Raw genomic sequence first — 18,705 nt, 5'->3', positions numbered from 1 at the left:
GTATTTCCTTTCACTGGTGAATAACCACGCTGTGAGTGTGATGCTCTAACCCTAACTGAAATGATAATCATATATTTAAAACAAAAGGAAAAACATAACTGGCTCAAATCCGTATTAGTATTAAGACATAATCTGGCCAGGAAATACCAGGTGCAATTAAATGACATTATACATTAATTTATAATGTTTGTCAAACACAGAACATTTGCAAGTTTGTTTTAAAGCACAGTATGTATACTGTGTACTGAATAACACACAGACATTTACAGTAAATACCTTGATTCAAGGGTGATAGATACCATGTCTCACTGTGGATGTTTACATCATACACAGAATTTTAAAAACATTCAAATTACATTTTCTGGTGCACCATGTTATAACCTAAATGACTGACCAATACAGCCATACAACCATATTGTATTTCTGGACCTAAATATTTTGGCAGCCAGTTGTCACTATTAATTTGGTTTCACAGCACTTTCTTTTAACAGTATGTCCAGTATACATGTTAGGCCAGTACAACTACAAAGCCACTGTGAATAATTTCCAGGAATAACAGGAGGATGAGACACAAAGGAGATTTCAGACAGGAAACAGATGTGTTAGTTTTATTAAAATACATAGAAAACTACTTTGTGTGTTTCTTATATATTTGCTAGATTGCACAATGTATAACAGCACATAGAAAGCAATTTTTATATTGTATTTGAAAACCTGAATAAAAACAAAGGATCTTTTGAAATGGGTAAGCGTTCACCTTGAGGATATGAGTTATGTGAAACTGTTGGTGTAGACTCAAGTGAGGTTTTCAGCAGCAGAGAGAATAAAAAACACTGAATCAAACATTAAAAGATACATTTTGACTTCAGAGCTAATTTCAGAGGTTGTGCAAAATCCTAATGACACACTCACTCACTTGCAAGTGGATGGCAATATTCAACTATGATTCACAACAAGTGAGATGCAAGTGAGCTGTGGATTAGTGATGGTGTAAAATACACAACTGTGCGTTATTTAGTACAGTGGGGGTATTCCTTCTCTACAGCTGAGTGACAACACTGAGTGCTGTATGGTGGATAAAACTGTGACTCGGGTCTCTGCTACATTGTCTGCCCTGAGCAGGTGTATTTCATACCTGCACTGTTATAGTGAGAGAATGGGCCTCTGCCAGTAAGTAAAGTTTAATATGTCATACTTGTCTTTCAAAGGTTTCATTTTCCAACACTGTTACTTACATTTCGACTCTTGTATCAGTATGCCAGACATTGTCAACATAGCCAACAGAGATCTCCATTTTGCATTACAACAGTAAGAAATTTCAACAAACATACACATCACCATCTAACCAACGCTTTGGACTACGCAATTTACAGAAGTCGCTACTTAACGAGATCTTTGAAATATTTTTGTCCAGAGCATACATTTATTTATGGTTTGTTATAACTTTTATAGTTCTCTTAACTCAATACATTTCAAATATATTCTGTACCTTTTTTTCTTCACAAAACTTTATATTATTTGCTAAGTAGACACAACTCAAATATACATTACATATAAAATATTATACTATAATGATTTATGTATATCGTGAATAATGAAATGAGGTGATTAGCCCTGTATCACCCAGTCTGTTATAGGGTTCTTAATCCATTGTGCATTAGTTTGGTGTATCTTTATATTTCAAAACAAGATCCACAAGGCTACCTCAGGGCCTGTAAACATGGGATGGAACAGCTGCATTGCAATTTTTTTTTACTGAGGATGATTAATTGCACATCTTGTAAAAAATGTAAACAATAAATAACTAATGAATTTGTATAGAGTAGCCACCCACATTCTGGACTGTTGTGATTACATCTCTGCCAGGTTAAGTTTTACTGGGCAGGCAGAGTTTTGATGGGTCGAGTTAGTGAGCCCATGTTATTGGTGTTGGAGGAAACTTGAGGGCTTAATGTCTTTGTTGGCAGGCTGCTCGAGTGTCCCATTGACTCCTCTGCTGCGCGCAGAAGCAAAGTATAGTTGATAGCTACTTCCTCAACTTTTCTCAACAGCTGCAGCCTTTGGGCCTCTGAACGAACCCCTCTGACCAGTTTAATGAAGGTCTGAGTTAGTTCACACAACACTTGAAAGCTTGCTGAGACAACAGCAAGCATACGTGTTGGGCTCTTTTCAACACTTGCCACTCTTCGACAAGATGCTCTGAATTCTTTGAAGCGCACTGCCAACTCCTGTTTGTACTCTGCTATCCGTGAGGGCTGAAGACGAGCCTCACCCTCAGCTTGTGGGCTGTTAGCACACTGACGGAGGATAGCAAGCAACTCATTAGCATCCAACTGGGCATTCAGGAAACCATCAGGTAAAGTGAATGTTTTCCCCTGTAGTGCCTGTACTCGTGCCAGGCTCCCCTCCAGTGTACGGCAGGCTCTCAGGTCAATCTCCTGTGTCTGTGGCTCCTCCTCATCCTCCTCTTCTTCCTCCCCACTGCAGTCCTCTGCATTAAGAACCTGGAGGGTTTTGCTTACTACAGGAAAGGTGCGTGAGTCTAGCTCCATGCCTGGAAGGACCTGAAGGGGTATAGAGTATGAAAGCTCATCCTTTTCACTGCTTTCATCTGTTGCTTCGCACTTCCTGTAGCAGAAACAGAATGAGCAGCATTTGTCCTTGTCATCACTGTCTTCACTAGGCAGGTTCAGCAGTACCTCGCTTGTTCCTTCTTTACTTTCACACAGTAACTCTTCTCCCTGAATGAAAAACACACCCTTTTTCCCCTTCCCTTCTGCCTGATGAGACTGAGTGTGCACTGGCTCTACTGGGGTGGGGAGCCTCAGCCCTGTGGCCCTCACTCTCTCCATCTCCTTCTCTAGACTTTTAGCTTTGGGCTTCACCTCAGCATACACAGGTGTGCTAGTGCTGTTATCCAGTTCACCAATGCTGTATCGTCTCTGTAGCTTCTTATATTGTGGAGCTCCCATGCAATCTGTTTGAGAGGTACAGGTGGGCAAGCAGGAGCCCTGCTCTCCCCTTGGCTCTCTTGATTCAAGGCTGGTAGAGCGTATTCGAGTAGTCTTGATCTCCAAGGTCTGGGGTCTCCTTGTAGCACCTTGGGTGTGAGGGGCTTTGGAGACTGCTGGAGGTGTCTTTGAGATTTGAGTTCTGTCTCTGCCTCTGTGTTGTGTCTCTGTTGTTGAGCCAACTGGTGTGTCAGGTAGTCGCATGCCCCTACACATTCGCTTACAGTCACAGCTGCGTCTCTGCTCCCTGGAAATACCTGGTGCCTTTAGGACAGGGCTGGTGCGGAGCTGGCAGGCACAAGGAGTGCCTGAGGGCACGGGAGAGGATCCCTGGGGCAAATATTCTCCCTGGGATGACTTGGGTTTCAGCAGCTCCTCCAAAAACTCTAGCTCATACTGGCGGACCTTCTGCAACTGAGCTCTCCGCTCATCTGTTTCTCTTCGCATTCTTGCTGGGAACGTAGCTGAAAGAAGGTTTCTAAAGCTCAAGAAAGGAGCACTGCGCTGGGATTTCCCTTTACCTTGCTTCTTTGAGTCTCTGGCTGGGAGAGTGGAGACCATTTCTACAGATGGGCTAGATGTCATTGGATCATCTAAAATAGGTAAAGATTTTATGGGGCCTTTCTGTGACTCGGGATGGGGTTTTCCCTGGGAATTCTCAATCTTGTTTTCAGGTGTTTCTTTTCTCTCTACTTTTACAGGCAAATGAGGGGAGTACTTTGTTTGTATTTGAGGGCTGGGTTTGGCTAAACTAGAATCCGCTCCTGCTCTAACTGCATTTTCTTTGCTGCTAGCTAGCTGGAGGCCCTTAGCCCGAAGACGCTCATCATCCGTAGGGGAGGAGGACTGAAACACCACTACCTTCTGAACCTGTGGGTCTTTTAATCTTAGTTGAGGCCCAGGCTCCTGTTGCACTGGGCATGTGCAGAAAAGGTCGTCAACTGGCAGAAGTTCTGTAGAGCTTGAAGGCTTCATGGTCTCGCTAGAGGCAGTCTTGGCATCTTGGCACATTTTTGTGGGGGAAATCTTGGCAGAAGCAGTTCTGTCCACAGGCAAGAAGATTGGTAAGGCTTTGTTACTAGGGTCTGTATTAAGAGGTGCTGTTGTCTTCCCCTTGATACCCTCAGTGAGATTTTGGCACAGTGTCTCCCCAGAAGAATTTGATAACTTCTGGTCTTTACTGACTTGAGCTGTCAGTGAAGCATCAGATACTTTAAGTTCTTCGGGTAACTTTGAAGGGGGATCAGGGGTATTTGCTTTGGTGGGTTCAGAGTTTGCTTTCATTTCTGTTTTCTGTTCAGTCTTAGTGTCTTGATTGCCCCCTTGTTCTGTCACAACACTGAGTATTGCTGAGTCTTGACTGGGACTGACTTTAAAGGGAACAGTCTTGCTTAGGATTACTTGCTTGGGTGGACAGCCAGCACGGATCTGACCCACAGAGAAGGCCCCCGTTCCTATGGTTTTTGCAGTACAGCCAGGGATAGCCAGGGGAAAGTCACGGCGGCAGAGAATACGTTCCTTGTTGATATGATGAGCCAGCAGGTAGGCCTGGTTCTGGTTCTGCTTCATAGCTGACACCATCTCAGAAACATCTGTCAATTCAGAGGAGTTGGTCTCGTGGCCTGAGTCCAGTGATGACTCAGGTGTAATGGCAGCTAAGACAATCAGCCCTGAGGAGGAAAGCAACACATACATTGTTAGGACAATCAAATAAGAACAAATAACAAAACTTAGCAGTAGTATTAGTAAGTATAATACAGAAATATGTTATAGTAGTGTAATATTGTAGTTTTTGAGCCAGTCATTTTCAGCTGAGTAGATTCATTTTGTTCACAAAACAACAAAGATTTTGACATAAAATCAGTCTTTCAGAATTACAGTTGTAACTCTTTTCAACATTTATCTATGGACTGGTGGACTTGCCTAACCTAATGTAGACCCATAGCTTTTCCATGCAGATGCATTGGTGAAATGTGCAAAGACTAGCATTTTTTTCAAGTTCATGGAAACATAGAATTTAGATCTACAAAATGTCAGTTACAAAACTATTTCGTTTTTATAATGAGCTGCTTTTTTTTTAGTGATGTCACTTCTCAATCAATCTACAATATCTTCAGCTTTGTTGTCATATTATTCTAGCTTGGGCTGTATATCAATTTGTTGTTCAGCCCATATGAAGTATAGGGTAGTTTTAAAGTCCCTATCTTATCATATTACGTGTCTTGTTGCCATCAAATCAAGAGATTACACGATTTTTTTTTTTGCCATTTCACAAAGATATTTACTTTTGTGGTAATAGAGATTATATGCTGTACTGCAAATGCACTGTGTAATATCAGTTGATAAAAAAAAACATTTTATTGGATTAGTGTTACTTTTAATTTTGAGATGTGGGCTGTGGCGTGACTGAGGTTGTTGACCTGCAGTCTGTGTTGGCTGTTGAGGGTGATGTGGGTAGTCCTCAGAAGCTGCCAAAGCCTCTAGTGCTTGTAAGGTGGACACCAGCGCATCGTCAAGTTCCTGGGCATGATCTCGGACAGTTCTTGTGGCCACATTATCAATCAGTGTCACAGGCACATCTTCCTTGGATGGGGCTAGCTTTCCAGAGGTAACTCCTGGGCTAGCACTGGTTCGAGCCTTCCTCCCTCTCTTTTGGTCATCCTCATCTGAACTGTTGTCCCTGAATCCAGGTGGTGGTGCGGCAATAGCAGGTGGTGGTGGTTGCAGCCTCTCTCCTCCAGCATTTGCCTCCTCCTCCTCCTCCTCTTCTTCATTTCCTGGGGGCGGAAGGGCCATGAGGTCAACAGCACCTCCATCACGGGAAGCACAAGCACTGGAGCAATGTTTCCCAGAGCTCCCAGTACCATTTATTGCTGCTGACATACCCTCTGCCCTGAGTCTGGCTTTGCAGGAGTCACAGAAGAATCGTGAGGCTTTCTGGGACTGACCCAATGTTTGGGCTCGGATTCTGAAGCTTGCATTGTCCACTACTTGGCTTTCTGAAACCCCAGCTATTTCCTCTGTACTCTGTTGGGTGGGGTCTGACTTGGTGCGAGGTCGCCCAGGGAGCTCCTGAGAAATAAAGTTCTCATTGATGTCGAGTTCAGCTTCAGTGTTTGTTTGGAGCTCCTGAAATTGTTGTTGTTCTCGTAGGTGGACATGACACAAGCCTAGATGCTGAGTCTCTGTTGGAACTAGGGCCCTTGAAGACCCTGACTCCCTGTGCGAACTTTCCCTCTCGTCCCCTCGTCGACCTCCACTTGGTAAGCCGGTTGCCCCAGAACGTGGGTGAGCATGGTGGGAGCTTCTGTAATCTGAGGATAGAATTGTCAGAGCAGTGGAGAGTTTGAGGTGTTAAGAGCTTGTGGTGGATAGAGAAGATCCAGATGGGAAAGCAGAGGCTGGTGGTCACATGGGGATTATTTGTTATTTCAGAGATGGATGTTGAAAGTTGAAGTTTGTTTGAGGTTGGAGGGTTAGATTCTGGTGGAATGTGATGGTATGATGATCCTTCTCTTATGTGGACTACAGGTTGAGACAGCAGATGGCAGACAATCTGTTCATGTTTGAACAGTAAAATGTTTATGATAATTGTAAAAAGTACAGTTCACTGTACAATTTCTTAATGGTATTATAGGTTGCGGAAAAATATGGATTATCCCAAATCCAGTGAGTCAAGATGGAGATGACAGGAGAGACAGCAGAGGGCGCCATGGGATGATAGTTCCAGGATGACCTGGTTACTACAGGTAATGGGTTCAGTCAATGAAGAAGCAGATCAGATGTCCATGTAGACTGAACATATAATGAGGACTGCCAAGTATTGTCTGACATGCAGTGTTTAATATGATGCTCAAATAAAGACACTTTCACTAGTCAACTCTAAATGTGTGATGTGAATATTTCATCTTAAGTTTTTAAGTAACCCATGTTATCTGTAAAATCTTGGCATTTGATGTACAATGTCTAGTCAGAGAATGTTTTCTTAATTAACCTCTCCAAGTCAAGAAGACCACTAACATACCTGCTTTGGTCAGCTGAGACTGACCAGGAGTTCGGAAGTAGATGGTCCGTTTAGGGTCTACAAACAGTTTGTAGTAGCCAGAGATGAGACACGCAAAGTTACTGGCATCAGGCCATTCCATAAGTAGGACCAGGGGCTGCAAGGGGTACAGGACATGTAATTTTTCTAGCACCGAAGAAGGTAGTATAATAACCCTACAAGCATTCTAGTTTGATATCAAACTCAAAGAGAAGAAGGAGGAGGCAAATGGTGAATAGAGATATTTTGTACTTGATGTGCATCAGTGGGGACAAGTTATAGATGACCAAAAAACAGTATACAAATGCGCCCGGGATGAGTGAGTTTCAGTTGTTAACCTCATTTTAACAACATGTTTTTACAACAGAACGTTAATGGCCTGGGGATTGTTACCATTTTTGTTTTGGAACTACGACGGCTGTAGTCTGTTGTAGCAGAGCTCAGAACACAACATTCACAATCCTATATTAGTTTTTATGTAGACACAGTCCATAATGCGAGTTGGATGCTCACAGCATTGGAATGCTACTAACATCACCATTCAGTCTGACAAAAATATATTTTTTTAACTAAATATTTCACACCATGGGTCCGTCGCCATAGTGGATAATTCGAACTACTTATGTTCTATGACCAGCCTATATGGACATTAATATTATTACACTGTGTGTGCGCGGCAACTACTCGACATCAAATTGCACTCTTATTGGTACCAATTATGCCAATTCTGCTATTGTGACATCCCTATCAGAGTTAAAATAGAAACTACTATCTGTAAATATATGCAATGCAAAATGCACATTTTCCCTGCTATACAAATTAGTTGTCATTAGTTATTGTCACATGTAATTAGAAACTGTTGTATTACCTTAGCCTCATGGATTGTCACTTCTACACGAGCAACTCCTTGACTCTCTCTGTAGAGTTGGATCTTGGCAACCCTACTGAATTCAGCCAGAACTGTTGTGAGATTGTTTTTCAGGTCAATCACATGACTTATGCCATGGCGTGGACCCACAAGTAGTGTTGTAGCTGATTGTTTCTCATCCTGTAGAAAAACACAGGAGGTTAACTACTTTTAAGGTTAATTATTTTCTTTTACTCGATCATCATATTACAGCTTCTCTAAAATCCATTGAGCAGGCCCATAAGGAATATAAGGATAAGGTAAAATACAATGGTGAAGTATAAGAGACATTCCTGAGAACAAAAATTAAAAATAGGTGTTACCAGTCCAACAGTGTGGAACAGTATCCCTCCAAAAGGTGGAAGGTCATTGAGTACACGCATATACTGCAGCTTTCCTTGGAGAGGAGGGACCTGTCAACAGAATGACAAACAAGAAACTCTCATCTTTGAAAGAGGGATCCTCTTCCATTATTAACTTCATCCTCATGGGGGCACCATTGAGCTACTGAGGTTGCTAATAATGTCTTACGCAACAGTTAACATCTAGAGAGATGAGGGGCTTGTCACTGGATAAAGGATTGGCTATCCAGCAGACATACCCGTAGAGTACAGTAAAGTAAGTGTTGAGATTGAAATGTTAATAAAAATCAGGAGCATGGAAATTTGACAAAAGGTCTCTAAATTTGCAATGCTCATAAATGTGTTGTTGTAATCCTAGGCAGATATATTATCCACACAGAATACTCAGTTATTGGTGAAATTATTTATTTGGAGAAACCTTGTTGCCAGATGGTGGTGGATGCTGATAGGTCTTCAGCAACTGAGACAGGGTCTTACACACATTCTTCTCCTTGACTGTTGGAAGGAGAGTGAGGGGAAGGAAAGGCTCTAGACCCCACTCTTTTCTGTGAGAACAAAAAGAAAGTCGGAATAAAAGAAGAAAAACAACGTGATGTAGTTAATCAGAGCCTAGGGAAGATGTCACAACCGAGGAGATGAAGCAGTTACTACATCCCATGGGAAGATAGAGTGTGCCTAGCTTACATCCCCTGCAACTCGTGGCCACCCTAAGTATATTACAAGCGCAGTGGTCTGTTATGCTTCTGTGGTTGTGACTGCAGAAGCTAATTACTTGCTAGGTTGAGGTTTTGTAGAATAAATGAGGAAATTGAGAGAGAGATGTAATTTCACAAAGCAATAGATTTCTTTGTCTCATAACGACCCTGGGGAAAATGATCCTTCAGTAATTTGAGTTTTTAATATTATTGGGATTAACTATTAATCATAGATATTACTGAATGAACGAACTTCATTGTGGGACTCCCTGACATGTTACTCAGAATTGCAATACATCAATTTGTGTCTGTAATTTCTCAATAGTTCATTTGAAAGCTATTCAGTCTTTTGGACTTACTCTACATGCTTGAGAGAAATCTTCTGATTGGGCCTTGCAGAGGACACAGTGATGTAGATATGGAGCGCAGCCAAGCGTAATGTGATGTCAGATTTCCAGTCCATGCCAAAGCGCTCCTTGATGACGTCATTGCGACTCTGTGAGGATATGATGAAGCTGATTGTAAACAATACTGGAATCACAATGTAAGTCATATCATTAGTTTAATTGCTAGGAACACCTTCCAAATTCAGATGGTTTTCGGATATCTGCAGCTAATGTGAAAGCGTTTTTGGATTGCCTGCAGCAAGGCCATTGTGTCCAAAACCCATTCTGGCACATATCTTTCCAAACACTAGAATTACCCAACCAACTCAGCAGAATGAACTAAGTGTAGAGTAAATACATAAAATAACTCAAAATCCTTGACTCCCTGCTCTTCAAGGCGACAACCCTCCATCAGTGAAATGGGACTCAATGAGATCCTTAATCCAGTGCTTTACCTGTATATAGAGATACTCAAATGCTGCAGGGTCCCTTCTCAGCAGGTCCGCAGGGTCCTTGGGGAAGAAGCAGACGCGGAAGAGACACTTCATCCCCTGGAAGTAGGTTCTGTGCACCACCTAAGGGAATACAACATTATCAGCTAGATAACAACTACATCTCTGGCATTAATCATACTGTATGTATCACTGTATCACTTTCCATACAGACAGACTGAATTCCACATCCCTTCTACACCCTGCATACTCACAGTTTCATGTCTGTGAGGTTGGTTTAAGATGTAAAGAAATATATTATAAACCAAACTATTACAACAACTGCATAATGTTAGTGGTACAAAATATGATAATGAATGAAATAAATGTTATTTTGCATGCAGCATTACAGCTTCAGTTGTACAGAATATCATATCAAAATTATTTTATTTTTAAGTTTTAGAAAGTAGTTTTTCAGATGGCAACTGACCACGTTAATGTAATGTCAGACTAATATCAGACAGGTGTTGAATTAGAATTTGAAATGACAATCCCGTTGATGTGAAAACCCATTGTCTGACGAACTGCCATTGTGACACTTTGCAAACATTAAGCAGATATTTATCAGAAGTTGGCTTGTGCTCATGACTGGAACTTAGGTATTTTATGTCAAGATAATGTTGACATATTTAGAAGGTGTTTGATTTGGGTTACTTGATAAGACAACATAAAACGTGCAAAATATTGATTTGCCAATCTGTCAAATTGATGTTAGAATTAGGCATTGTCCTGACATTGAATTTTGGTCATCTGACATCATGACCAACATTCAACCAAATATAGTGTCTATCATACAGTGTCCAGCTGTGTGCCTGTGGGATTGCCTGGATGCCAGTGGCATTGCTTATTTTGTTCTTCTGAAAGAGTCATTGGCAGTTTATCTGACTAATAGGAGATCAGTAGAGCCTCCGAACACAAATCTCTACCCACAGAATTTTGTCCAATAAACACAAAATCAAACAGAATCACAAATGTTAACTAAAAGTCAGAAATTCAAACTAAAATGCAAGCAGTGGTTTCTTCTATACTGCCTGTCCTTTTTTAAACACTAATAATCATTTGAGGTCTTACATGTGTCAGCGGCAGGTTCTCCTGCAGAAGATGCAACCTCTGATTCTGGTCTAGTCCACCTGCCTCCAGTACTAAGGCAAAGTGCTCAATGTAGCGCAGTGAGAGGCGGTCCTGCAGGGAGGAGATCACATCCTGGAGGAAGAGAGAAGTAAACAGATTAGAGATCGGAATACACCTCTAGCAAGCATACATTCATTCCACTGCTAGTAAAACATACAGTATAGTTAATATATGGAGGCTATTTTCACCCTGAATTCTCTCCATGTTTAAACAGAGTAGTCTGTCAAATTGATATCATTGTGATGGGTATTTTCTGTGTACGTTTTTTTTTACTTTGATATCATACTTTGTCAGCTTGTGCAATAGAGAGCCTCTATAGATATTTTTTATTCTGCACAGTAAAAGTATCCTTTTAAGAAAATACCGTTCATGTGTTGGGTTGTGCTGATGTAGAGCTTTTCTAATATCCGTCGAAAATGGGTTGAGAACACCTTCTGAGGGGGAATTCACGGTTTATCACATTTTACTGTGGGCTATGCCTGAGGATAAAGTCTGATAATTTCTTTGCCCTCTGAATATATTAACAGTGTGGGCATTCAAAGGGATTCTATTGTAGTGATATGTTGCCATAGTTTGACTGTGAGTCTCAGTGTGGCAGCTCATTAACAGCTGTAAAATATTTACACTAATGATTTGCTCTCCATAAACAATTTAATTGACACTTGCTGATGTAATCCAAGCTACAACCCTGAAAAACAGGGAGTTTTAACAATATTGACCTGTGTGATTTGCATTAAATGATGCCTGGGGAAGCAACACAGAGGACCCACAGAATGCAATAGACTGTATCCTAAAATACTGCAGGAAAGCTTCTTAAGTTGACAGTCTAATAGGCATACTACTGGGCATCCTATTGTGCAATTGATTTAATCTGTGGTATTGTTTTATTGATCTGAGCTTTCTTATTATGCTGAAATTCCATTTAATTAGGCTGACGGGGGAGAGCTTCCTCCATCTCTCCCTTAAAGTGCTGCTCTGTTTCTCCCTCCATGAGCAGAGGAGATATTTGCAAAATCTAATAGAGTCTGTTTAATGAGTCTGCTCGGAGATGTCAGACTCATCTTAGAGGCTGACATAGAGACAGAAATGACCTCTGTCTGACTGAATCCATTTGTTACTTTATAAATTATAGATTTTAGATTCCAAACAGTGAGAGGATGCATTTCACAAAATTAGCTGTTTTCCTTTAATTTTCCTCAAAACAATCACGTAATAAATATAAACTTTTTTGATTGAATTGTTAATATATGTGCATATCAGTAATTTCTGACGTGTAGTAAATCATACTATGTGAGAAAGTGCAACTGGATTGTATTGGTAATGATTCCTGTTCTATATTGTAAAACTTAACAGATATTCAACATTACATCATGGAAAAGCTGTAAAGATATAATATTACTATTATATTTAATTTTAAATAATCTGTTTTAGCAAGTTAGGGATGTTTGTGTTGTACACTGAAATTATTCGGCAAAACTGACCATTTGGATAAAAGACATACAACAATAACATACTGCCAAACTTTAAAGATGATATTGCAAACTATTTACACATACTGCAGAAATTAGGCAACAGTTTCATTCCTCTGGGGTCATTCTTCTTGCCAGATGATGAATGTCAGTTCAATATTCACTGTCCTCATAGCCCTTTGCATGTGTCCGACAAATTCCTGAGAGAAATGTCTCCATATATGCTCCATATATTGACCATCTTGACTCCTGTCACTGACTCTGTCTGGACAGGCAGTGTACACTAGGTTTATTTATTAGAGCTTTTTTGCTGACAGGCATAGTGAATGCATATAGTAACGTCAGAGCTAAAAGTTGTCAATAATTCCCCTGGTTCACCACTATGAGTGATTCTCTCCAAAAACAAGTGGTCATGTGATCCATTGTTAAAATAAACACACGGATCAACCTTGCTGTGAATAAAAATCACAGTAACATTGACATTGCTCAGCTCCATACAGACATGGACGACAGACTCAGCTGTTGTGGCCACATACCCTAACAGTGGTTCGGCTATCAAACGTAAAGGACTTAATCTGTCCATTCTCCAAGAACACCTTCAGCACATTTGGTATGAGAAGCAAGGAGTCGTCCTTTAGCATTGTCTGAAAGAGAACGAGGGAGAAAACGTCTTCAGTTTAGTGGCAAAACAAAGTGAGAATGTGTCAAAGGGGTAATCATCATCAATCACACAATAAAAACACAATCAACTCTATAATGGAGGGTCTGCATTTGCAGTACTATTGAGTCAGAGGCAGTAAATAAGTAGGGAAAAGGAGTTAAGAAACGCAGTCATGTGTGAACAATGGAGAGACACTTGAGCTGAACTCAGGACAGACTGAGACGGAGCAAAACTCTGCCTCAGGATCCCTATCAGGATCAAAGATGGGTTCATTCAGTTTCTTCAGTCTATCAATTCAATATGTATGTCATGCAAAGAAAATTGGATGTGGGGATTAAAAGCACTAACCAAAGAGTGGCAGCAGTGAAGGAATAAGAGGTGAGGCTTGATTCAAGGTTACTGCTTTTACCCAAAGCACTTGTTAGAAGAAAAGTTGTGATATGCAGCTCGGTCCATTCCTGCTGGGATGTGATGTGATGAGCACCCTGACGTTCCTGTCACTGTCACTTTTTTTCCGCTAATGGCTTTTTAAGAAAATGACTCCACCATAATCATAATAATAATGTAGTTGTTAAATAATCACAGTTGTGATGAAGCCAGATGAGGGTTTTAATGTGACATCTTGCAAAAATGCATGAAGATGCAGGAGTTTGCCTGTTCTCCCCATGCATGTGTGGGTTCTCACCAGGTACTCCGGCTTCCTCCCACAGACCAAAGACATGCAGGTTAGGTTAATTGGTGACTCTAAATTGTCCATAGGTGTGGATGAGAGTGTGAATGGTTGTCTGTCTGTCTATGTTAGCCCTGGGATAGACTGGCGACCTGTCCAGGGTGTACCCCACCCCACCACCTCTCGCCCTAAGTCAGCTGAGTTAGGCTCCAGCTCCCCCCGCGACCCCAGTGAGGACAAGCAGTACAGAAGATGAATCTTGCTAAGATGCAACAAGAAACAGCCTTGAGGCACAAGCTTCCATAATTCTAGGCCAAAACAAAATCAATCGGTATCTTCTTCCTGTCCATTTCTCCCCTTTTTTATCTGCTGATCAGATTTGTAAGAACACTGGGCAGACCATACACACAACAGTAAACGGATATGAATTTACTGCAACATCTCAGCAAATGCATTTAGTTGGAATAGAGAGAGTTGTGGCTGCAGCAGATGCCTGGCAGTCTGCTTTTGGAGAACTTAAGTATTCAGAAGGCTCAACAAGCTGTTCCCGTTTGCAGATTGGAAGGCACTAAAGCCTGCGTAATGAGTGGACAGATCCTCCTCCATAGTTTGGCATTTAGACGAAGTTGCACCAGCGAAAATACACTGCACTCAAGTCCATCACTTTCCATCGCAAGCCACTACCTTTGCCCTTGTTAGTGAGGTTGAACAGGAGCTGAATCTGTGTCATGCAGAGGAAGTGTTATGAGGGGCACAGCTCAATGCCATGGCCTCATCACTTTCCTTCTCTCTTTCTCTCAATAAAAACCAGGCAAGATGGCCAAGAGTGATAAGCTTTCAGATGATCAATAGCAGCCTGTGGTTCCTGATCACTGGGGAGAGAGATTAAGACATGTCTTGCCATAGGTAGGGGGTTGGTAGCTGAAATATCTAATCATTTCCAATCATAGCCTCCCGCTCCCATCTCTGCATCAACATCAATGACAACTGTAAGAGAAAGTGGGAGGGAGATTGAGAAAGAGAACCGATCCAGCCTTCGTGTTGCTAGCATTTAATGAAACTCGTGTCTTTTGCTGAGTTGATTCAAAACTGCTAAAGGAAATCTATGATGTTCACATGAGTGTGACTGCTGGTCATGTCTGGCTAGATTGGAGGGTATAATCAGTTGTAATGAAACATGATCTGGAGTCGGTGGCCGGACACTATGTGTTGGCTTATTCCAGAGGTTATCATCAGCGACCTGTCGACACGTGTGATGGGCAATCCTGTTCTCTATCTCCTTCCATTACGATCAGCTAAATGGAAAATAAAATGTTGAAATATGCTTTCCTCCAGCCCTTGATTCTCTATTGATTGTCTGTGGCTTGTCATCTTCATCCTCCCCCTTTATTTACAGTGTTACCTCCTTTTACCTCGGATAGATTCTTGTTTGACGAACATGCATTTGGGACTGAATGAAAATCTTTCAGGTGAGGAGTGTTGCTTTATATTTCTTACCAAATTGATGTAACCATTTGATCTATTTTTATATAATTAATCTCAGAAGTATATCATATGAAATTGGATAGCAGCATTCCCTACTCTGTCACCCTCCCTTTTGCAAAAAAATGTATGACAATATCTCATCTTTTTTTTCTGACCCTGTCACTCATATGAGCCACACAAGAAATCCTAATTTTAACCCAAGACACTTAAAGTTGGACCCTGGTGGCCAGAAATCACAAACATTTCTCAGTGATGTTGGGACGGTTGGCAGAATATTAGATTCTTGAGATTCATATCAGTCAAACTGTTTTGTCAAATTAGTTTGACAAATTGTCAAACTAATGGACCCCACACAAACACACACAGACTAGAGGAGATCAGATTGAACTAAGAAAGCATAGAAAGGATACTTAGAGCTTTGGTAATTGCTAATTAGACAAAAGAAATGCACAATCACGTCTCACAGAGAGACATGACATGTTGAACTTACTGAGTCTGGGTCGCTGATGGACACTTGCTCTGAAAAGCGCACTTTAGGCGGGTTAGTTCGCAGGCGGGCCTTTTTGGCTGCACTTATGAAGGCAGACTTAGGTGACTGAGGATAAGAAAAGAGAGAGAGAGAGAGGAACTCTTAAATCAGCTTGAAAGAAGGGACGTAAATGAGAGTAAAGCCCCTGTGACAGCCACTGTTAAAGAGACGTGTTCGGGAGTAGGCTCATGTTGCTGCAATGCGACAAATCTACTTTATACATGACACACACCTGCTGAAAATGTCTGTATTTTGAAATTGTTCATCTTATAGGTCTGAGTGCACTGTAGAGCTACTTCATAGGCAAATCCCTCCAGAGTAGCTGCCTAACTCATAACTCTAGGTTCCAAATTATGACGCTAAGAGACAATAAATGAGATTGAAATCTTTTTTTCATTTTCATTTCTATTTTTCATTTTCTAAAAATATACAGTAAAGTTAGTCGGCTAAATAACTATTTTCTCTATATGGAGGCACACAATTTTTATTTAACAAGGTCTTATGTAGGTGTTTATGTGCCCACATGGAGCTGTACTGACTGAGCTTACCAGGAAAAGAAATTACTCTAATGTGTAGGCATGGTCTGTGAATACTAATGTATGTCTGAATGTGCACTGCTGGAGCTGAATACTGCACAGTGTTTCAGTATGATTCAGAGTGAAAGGAGAAGTGTTAAGACTGATGAAGAGTAAGAGGAATCCTGAGGGAGAGGAACATGAAAGAGAGAGTGTCCCATTATACTACCTGATGGGGCTGCAGCACAGTGAGAACTATAGTGTCTTTGCAGCGTCTATGGAGAAACAACAGAGAGTGGAGTGGGTTAGATAACGCCACGGACAGCACGGTATTTAGAGAGCTTCTCCAGTTTATATCTGCCATTTCCTCACTGTCCTTCAGCTGCAAAAGCACTGACTCATCCACAGATTTGTGTTGATGTAACGCATCACCGGCAGTAAGAAACAGTTTGTTCCTTTTGATCCATGTGCTTTACCCATGTCCTCTTTTCCCCCCTATTGCCCCTGCTGCTGGTACCCTGGCCCATTCTCTCCCCCTCCTCCTCCCTCCCTCCCTCCCTCCCTCCCTCCCTCCCTCCTGGGACAGTAAAGGATGTTACCTTACAAGGTCTATGACTCTCTCTCGGGGCGCGTCGCTCACCGTCTCCTCGTTAATGGCCAAGATCTGGTCTCCGGGGAGAAGCTTGCCAAAGGAGGGGCCGTCTGCAGATGAAACGGGCCACACAACCAGCACACAATGTCATATACACACAGTAAAATGGAAAGCTTAATTTGAGTCATCACAGTGCCATCACTCTCCATATACTCTATATCTGCCTAACATACACATACACACTAACCAGTAGAGACGGAGCGTACAATGACAGGCCTCTGGCTGCCTGCAATGAAGCCGAAGCCTTGAGTCGGATGCCGCTGGATGGTGACCTGTCGAGCTGAGGCAGGACTTAGGGTACCACTGTCCATACCATCTTGGCTCTCCTCTAACATTGCAGAGCTGCAGAGCACACATAGACATTCATAACGTATAATAACAGCTCATTAAACATCCATGTGCATTTGTTAAAGCAGAAGTAAGCGGAATATTTGTGTTAATATAAGTCTTAAATAGCTATATCTTCTGACAGCAATCACTTATATAGAGTGTTTGGTCTGAAACACGGGTCTGTCAGTCATTCTGCTCTGCTGTAAGCCGAGGAGAAAACTTTCCTTGTATCCTACAACCTTTATCCAATGAGGAGAGAGAACGGCATAAAGGGGCGGTCCTCTCTGTGTGTGCAGCCAAGGGATGCGCGTGAATGTGGTGACGTACGGACGAGGGCGGGGACTGCTAACTCCATCGGCTGACAGAAAGTTAGCCAAAACGACCGGACCACTTACTTCTGCTTTAAATCAGAGACTGTGTCGTGTCATTTGTGCAGGCTATCTGTTGCACCATGTACCTGTCACATGCGTTCGTGTGTCCATCCTGGACCTTGGCCATCCCCTGAGAGGAGGGAGCAGCATGGGACAGGGTCGCACTGCAAATGCCTCACTCCGTTTTGCAATCATTCACCTGCACAATAGAAAAGGGGAGATAGGGATGCAAACAAAGACATTAGATAAACTGTTTTCTCCACTATGGAAAAAAACAAAACAACTTTTGGCTTTCATTTCCTGTGTTGAAACCACAGCATCACTAAGCACAACTTGGAAAACTAAAATAATGACTCTGAAAAAAGTTCAGGATTACACCCACTGTCAGCTAGTTGCATTTTTCTCACAAGGTTCTGCATTGTAATGAATAGAGCAATATGGAAGTATGTAAAATGTGGACAATGTGGGCATTTCCATTAACATATATTTGCTAAACACGTCTTGACATTAGAGACCTGCCTTCAGAGAAACTGCAGCTTAACAAGGGCCCATAAAATAATGCACACAGAGTGTGCATCACATTAAGATCTCTGAATCTGCCAGTCTCTGCCAGTGTGGGCCAGGCTACTGCTGTGAACCACACATGCTCTTTTACAGATGCCTGTGTGGGAGGCAGTGAAAGCAAGATTACTGAAAGACTGTGTGTGAGTGTGTATGTGGCACGTGGGTTTCTGTATTTGTGGCAGGAGAAATGACTAGAGACAAAAAAATGGATGGAAATGATTGCGTGAGAGAAAGGGAGCCAGATATTTATGCTCATATCTGTGATCGAGGACTCTGATGACTGCTGACTAAAGATTGAGACACTGATTGTGATGTTAATGGGGCAGATGGGCTGAAACAGAAAGAGACAGATAAAGAGAAGGAGTACTGTTCAGGATTATTATGCAGGGGTAGGCTTTTGAGAGCAAATACCTTCCTCGGTGCCACAGGCAGAG

The 18,705-nt window shown here is 41.8% G+C and overlaps 1 protein-coding gene across 1 annotated transcript; it reads right to left on the bottom strand.

The window, feature by feature from the left end:
- Nucleotides 1-1,874: 1,874 nt before the first annotated feature.
- frmpd3 (FERM and PDZ domain containing 3) lies at nucleotides 1,875-17,900 on the bottom strand (the record flags this gene model as incomplete). Its single annotated transcript, XM_083980371.1, has 15 exons — nucleotides 17,794-17,900; nucleotides 17,194-17,348; nucleotides 16,954-17,056; nucleotides 16,584-16,629; nucleotides 15,801-15,905; nucleotides 13,031-13,138; nucleotides 10,966-11,097; nucleotides 9,859-9,978; nucleotides 9,377-9,513; nucleotides 8,741-8,867; nucleotides 8,284-8,373; nucleotides 7,922-8,101; nucleotides 7,036-7,171; nucleotides 5,432-6,325; nucleotides 1,875-4,681 (listed from the first exon to the last, which is right to left on the bottom strand). The coding sequence occupies exons 1-15, from the start codon at nucleotides 17,832-17,834 to the stop codon at nucleotides 1,875-1,877; spliced, it is 5,181 nt and encodes a 1,726-aa protein (XP_083836497.1). The 5' UTR covers nucleotides 17,835-17,900.
- Nucleotides 17,901-18,705: the final 805 nt, after the last annotated feature.

Source organism: Trachurus trachurus, assembly GCF_905171665.1.
Source record: "Trachurus trachurus genome assembly, chromosome: 10".
NCBI lineage: Eukaryota > Metazoa > Chordata > Actinopteri > Carangiformes > Carangidae > Trachurus > Trachurus trachurus.
The sequence above is the reverse complement of the archived record's forward strand: the minus strand, read 5'-3'. Positions and strand labels throughout refer to the sequence as shown.